Source organism: Nicotiana attenuata, chromosome 3 (assembly GCF_001879085.1).
Source record: "Nicotiana attenuata strain UT chromosome 3, NIATTr2, whole genome shotgun sequence".
Classification (NCBI taxonomy): domain Eukaryota; kingdom Viridiplantae; phylum Streptophyta; class Magnoliopsida; order Solanales; family Solanaceae; genus Nicotiana; species Nicotiana attenuata.
Window position 1 is genome coordinate 33,687,264 of NC_031991.1, and position 6,486 is coordinate 33,693,749.

General features: G+C 41.8%; 1 protein-coding gene across 1 annotated transcript; it reads left to right on the forward strand.

Annotated features, from left to right (window-relative positions):
- LOC109224268 lies at positions 3,630 to 5,572 on the forward strand. Its single transcript, XM_019388856.1, has 5 exons — positions 3,630 to 3,678; positions 3,740 to 3,810; positions 4,177 to 4,311; positions 4,770 to 5,230; positions 5,317 to 5,572. The coding sequence occupies exons 1-5, from the start codon at positions 3,630 to 3,632 to the stop codon at positions 5,570 to 5,572; spliced, it is 972 nt and encodes a 323-aa protein (XP_019244401.1).

Genomic DNA, 6,486 nt, shown 5'->3' on the forward strand with positions numbered 1-6,486 from the left:
GAAATTACTATAGCATAATTCCTGGAATTCTGGATTCCTTGAAGTCTTGCTAGTATTTTTCTCTTTTTACCCATTATATCACCAAAAGTTTTATCCTTCCAAGACGTAATGTTGTCCACAAAATTTTGGCTAGCCCTAAAGTAGTCATAATCATACCAATAATTTTTTACAATTGATTGAAATTCCGAATGCTTGCACCAGAAGGTCTAAAGGGTTGTTTATGAAGAAGTCTATTTTTTAGGATTAATTTTACTAGGATAGGATTATGATATGAATAAGTCTTAGGAAGGTGTATTATAGAGCTTTTAGGGAATAGTTCTACCCATTCCTTATTTTCTAATATTTTATCAAGTCTTTCCATTATGAGACCCTTATTTTTATGTCTGTGATTAGACCAAGTATACTTGCACCCTTTAAAGCATAGATCAAGTAATTTGCAAATGTTAATTTTTGATCAAAGATACTTAGCTCTACTGTCATTTAAGGGTTTTCCACCAAAAGTTTTATTTGAGACTAAAATGTCGTTCCTACCATCTAAGGCCCTTTATAAGTCCTACTAATATTTTCTAGGTTTTCCCACATCACATTTCTATTAAGCATGTCAGTACTAGCATATATTGAAGTAAGAAGCCATGATTTACGAATAGGTAATACCTCTATTGTTGCATGGATTTCCTGATTCCTACAGACGAAGTTTTGGACAGTCACTACCTCATGGTTATACATCACAGCCATGCCTCCTGCCTGGCCTTCAGTTGGTACTTCTATCATCTCCGTAAAACCAAAGTCATTTAGCATCTCAGCATGGTTTCCCATTCTACTCTCTAACAAGGCTACCATGCATGGCCTGTGAGTGTCTATCATTTCCCTAAAATTCCTTCTGAAATTGTCGTTGTTTCCACCCCTTATGTTCCATATGATGAAATTTGTTGGACGATTCATAGAGATATTAAGGTTTGAGTTTGTTGGTTCCCCATTCTCCCTCACTTCCCCCAGAAGGACTGCATTCCTTCTCAGTGATGAAACTAGAATCATAGCTCTGTTACCCACTATTGGATCCTGAGGTGGTCTGATTTCCATCGAGCACTTGTATAGTACTAGTGGGCAATTGAGCACATGCCTCTTCTCTTGCATCTCCGTGAAGAGATACACTTTTACCCCGTCTAGATTTGAGAACTCTAGGACTTGTTCTATGACTAGATTGAGGGGTTCCTCTTCCTCCTCCATTTCTGCTTCTACTGGTTCTGGATCCTAAATTGCTTGGTGATGTGGTGGTGGTGGTTGTTGGTATATTGGAGGAATTGGTTGCTCATGGGCTTACTGTGGGCTCTCCCATGGCATGAATATGGGATTGAGTTGGGATAGCATCTCTGGTTGGAAGAATGGCATGTTTAGGAGAGCATTCTGTGGGTAGATTGGATTGAAATGGGGTGGCATGTTCCACTGGTTTCTCATTGCATGCACCAATTGTGGGTTCACTGAAAGAGCTAGGGGTTGGAGGATGTTGTTGAGCCAAACTTGGTTTAGATAATTGTTCATCACAAGCCCCATGCCCTTTGTTACCAACTGAGCTAGGTATTGGGTGTTGTGTATGACTATCGACTCTTGGCCATTGATTTGGAGATTGAATGAGACTGCATGTCCCATTAGACATATTTCCATCCATGAGACAGGTTGGTAGTCCTGTGCTTGTGGAGGTTGGACATAAATGATCTGAGGGTTTTCTGGTTGTGGAGGGAAGGGTGGTAGGTTCTCCATCGCTTGAGCTCTGTGTTGTCGTAGAAGTTGAGTGAGTCTGTGTATTCTTCTTAGGGTTGATGGGAGTCTTGGCATTTTTAATAGAATGTTGTATACTTAAAGACCCTGTAACAAGCATGGGATTGGTGCTACTGGTAGTATGAGAGGGATTGGAAGATAAGGTAATGATTGGGGCTGCCAATTGCATGGCTTTTGGGTGCCCAATATTTTGTTTTATAGGTTGATCCTCCATGGATATAGTATCCATTTCGTGTTCTAGGTTGGAGGACATTTGTGCAATGCTGTCATCTTTAGTTGCCATTTGGATGACATGCTTTGGGGTGGGATTGTAAGGAAAGATTTTGTTCATAATTTTTGGTTAAAGACGGATTACTACCAGTTTGTTGGTTATGCTGGTTAATAGGTACGGTAGGGTTATTATTAGTAGAGGGGTTAGTTTTGTCATTTAGTGAATTTTTTTGCATGGCGCTATTTTTCTTTTTATTTGTAGAAGACACGTTATTTTCCAGCATGTCAATGTCCGTATTTGGAGCGGACATGTGTTCATTTTCATGGCTACTATTAGTTTTTGTATTATTAATTTTTTCCTCATTAGTGGTTTTTCTAAAACTATTAGCTCACTATCCAAGAGAGAGAAATTATTTTTTATTGGAATAGTCGTTTGTTCCTTAACCATGGTGGCCGGATTTCTTGCACTATTTTTTTCTAGGGATTTCGTAGGATCTTTAGATTTATATTGTAATATTTGAGTATCCAAATACTTACCAGTATTAGTATTGAATAATTTAACCGAGATACCTGGGCCATTGGTGTTCTTGATTGCATTGTTGCTGGATTATTGATTACCTCTTATTCCTTGCTTTCTTCCTTTGATGAAAGACACTGTTTTCCACTCTTGTGGGTTTTCTACTTTTGTTGTCGGTTGCTCCTTGGCCGGATCCATAATGACTTTGGTATTCTGTTGAATATAAATACATTGTCTTAATGTGTGGTTAAGTCTTCCACAATTTTTGTAAAGAAAGTTTTCTCCCTCATAATGGATGTATTGTTTGTGGTGGCCAATATATAGGAAAGATTGGACTGAAATTTCTAGTGGAAGTTCCACAAAAAGCCTTGCATAACGGCCCCTTAGCGTGGTTGATGTACAAACATCAATTTTTAGTAGGCGTCCAATTGCATTCCCAACTTTTTCATGGATTTTGCCATCATAAAATTCTGTAGGCAATTGAGGAAGCCTAATCCATATTGCCGATGCAGTTAATTTTTCTTTTGTGGCCACAAAATTTAGTTTCCCTCTTGTAATGGAAAGAAAGTGACCATTGATGAAATAAGGCCCTTGATGAATAGCTTTTTCCATATTTTTTTTTGAATTTGATTATGTAATAGTCTTCTCCAAGATCAATTAGTGAGAAGTCCTCCGTTGGCCGCCATAATTCTTGAATTTTCTTCTTTAAGTAGTGGTGTAACATACGTTTTTACACTAGCTTCACAATGATAGAATTTTTCCAGGGCTCATAAATTCGTTGTCTATCTTTCTCTGTTAACGAGATAATTTTAATGCCTCATGCGTCAGATATCATTGAGTGCTCGAACGTTCCTTCTTCTGGGGGAGTTTCTGACAGTTCCATGTCGGACTGATTCACAGTTAGTGCAAAGGTCATTGGATTAGAGGTTGTTAGCTTATCTCTGAAGGATGTTTTTTTCTCTATGTCTAGGGGTGTTCAGTGTTAGGTTGGATTGGTTTTCGTTAAAATCAAAATCAAATTAATTTAGTTAATTTTTTAATTATTAAAATCAAATCAAGTTAAATATAATTATTATCGGTTTTATAAATTTTTCGATTTGGTTCTATTTATATTTACTAACTTAAAATGTTGATCAATAACCAGAAATTCAATAACAACAGTTCAACATTTGCGAGTACTTTATTCTTGAAATATTAGATTTTGAACTCCTACACGCTCTTCTCTCTCTTCGACAGTCTTAAGTATAACGGTTATTTCCACCGGCAAATTTCTCCAGCTGTGGAACCGGCGTGGACGAGTAGACGAGGTAAGCACACCCCCCCTCTCTCCTCTCTCTATCTCTCTCCACCTTTCTCTCTTTCTTCCCCCTTTTTTTCTTTCCCCCTTCTTAACCATAGCAGTAACTAGGCCGACGACCGTCGCACCACCAGCGTCGCTCTGTCTTTCTTTTACTTTTTCCAGCTTCAACCCCAATCCCATCATCTGTGCTTCCTTTCTTCTTTATACTTTTTCCTACCCATTGTTTCTCGACCCGTCACTATTCTCCGGTGACATCCGGTCCGGCTAATATCATTCGGGCCACCATCAGATCCGTGTCTCACTGGGTGGTGACGGTGACAGTCCTGCTCTCGTCTATTTTTCTTGGTACCGTGATGTGTTGTGTATTTTTCAGGTAGCACTTTTTGGTGGTAGTTTGGTGATGGGTGGGAGGTGCATGCGCAAACGCAGTAGAGCAGACTGGTTGGCAGTCACAAGGGCTGGACGTCGGGTTCCACAGCATCGGGGGTATAGCAAGTCGAAAGTCCAGGTTCTATTCATGGGAATTGGTACCTACCATCGTCTATTTCTCTTTCTCATGTGTTAGTTAATTTGTTGTTGTAGTAGTTCGTAATATTTGTTCCTTTCGAGTTTGGACCTTTGCTTGTCTGTAGTTGCATTTTTTGTCTAGACCACCGTAGGTATAGCGGTTGTTGTTTGTAATGGTAGAGTAGGGTCATGTCCTCGGGGTGGATAGGTGGAGGGGTAGAGGTAGGGCACGGGTCAGGGGGTGGGACGGGGCCGTGAGGGGGTAAAGGGAACAAAGGAGCCTGTAGGTTAAGGATTGGATCGTGGAATATAGGGATATTAACGAGTAAGTCTATAGAGCTGGCGAAGATTCTCCAGAAGAGGAAGGTCAATATAGCATGTGTTTAGGAGACTAGGTGGGTAGTATTAAAGGCGAGGAATGCGGACGGGTTTAAATTATGGTACTCCGGACGCGTGAAGGGCAAGAGCGGAGTTGGTATTTTGGTGGATAGGGAGCTCAGAGAGTCAGTGGTAGAGGATAGGCGGGTGAATAATAGATTGATAGCGATTAAAGCAGTAGTTGGAGGGAGCACTCTGAATGTCATTAGCGCTTACGCGTTGCAAGCGGGCTTGGACGAGGAGGTTAAGAGGCACTTCTGGGAGGGATCGGATGAGGTGGTGCGGAATATTCCGCCTACAGAGAAGTTATTTATAGGAGGGGATTTCAATGGTCATATTGGGTCGTCTGCTGGAGGCTATGGCGAGGTGCACGGTGGCTTCGGCTTTGGGAATAGGAACGAAAGAGGTACTTCACTATTGGATTTCGCTAGAGCTTTTGCGTTGGTAATCGCGATCTCTAGTTTTCCGAAGAGGGAGGAGCATTTGATTACTTTCCGAAGTATGGTGGCTACGACTCAGATTGATTATCACCTCCTCAAGAGGTGTGATAGGGGGTTGTATGAGGATTGTAAGGTGATCCCGAGTGAGGACCTCGCGACTCGACATAGGCTCCTAGTGATGGACGCAGGTATCTTGATAAAGAGGATGAAGAGGTTTGTATGGGGTCAACGAGGATTAGGTGGGGTGTTTTGACAAAGGATAATGTGCAGGAGTTAGAGGGGCGGCTGACGGCTATGGGTGCCTGGAAGAGTGGTGGGGATGCTAGCGCTATGTGGATGAAGACAACAGACTGTATAAGGGAGGCGGCGAGAGAGGAGTTAGGGATCTCGAAAGTCTACTCTGGCGGGCACCGAGACGACTGGTGGTGGTATGATGAGGCATAAGGTAAAGTAGAAGCAAAGAAAGCGTCGTACCTTACGTTAGTGGAGAGCACCGACAAGGAGTAGAGGCAAGCGAACATAGTAAGATATAAGGAAGCTAGGAAGGAGGCAAAATTAGTGGTCACGGAGGCTAATACTGTTGCGTTTGATCGGGTGTATGAGGAACTGCAGGGCAAAGGTGGGGACAAAAAGTTATTTTGGCTGCCAAAGCGAGAGAGAGGAAGGCTCGTGACCTGGATCAAGTGAGGTGCATCAAAGACGAGGAAGGTAGAGTATTGATGGAAGAGTCCCAGATTAAGCATAGATGGCAGACGTACTTTCATAAACTTCTGAATGAAGAGGGGGACGGTAACATCGTGCTAGGGGAGTTGGGGAACTCCAAGAGTCATCGAGACTTTAGGTAATGTAGGCGTATTAAGATTGGGGAGGTCGTGGGAGCTATACGTAGGATGAGTTGGGGCAAAGCGACCGGACCAGACGAGATTCCAGTAGAATTTTGGAGGTTTGTGGGTAGAGCATGCTTGGAGTGGCTGACTGGGTTGTTTAATGTTATTTTCAGGACGAAGAATATGCCAGATGAGTGGATATGTAGTACAATGATTCTGTTGTATAAGAACAAAGGTGATATCCAAAATTGTAATAACTATAAGGCATCAAGTTGCTAAGTCATACCATAAAAGTTTGGGAGAGGGTGGTGGAAGGGAGGGTAAGGAGGATGCACTACTGGAAATTGGAGCTATGGCAACGCTTTTTATTGCTACGGATCAGTAACCGTTGCTATAGGTAGTCTATTGTTACGGTTTTAACCATTACAAAATATTATTGGAACTACCGGGACATTTAGCAACTGAACCGTTGCAATAGTAAAACCGTTCCGATAGAGGTATATATGGCAACGTTTTGTAGAACCGTAGCAA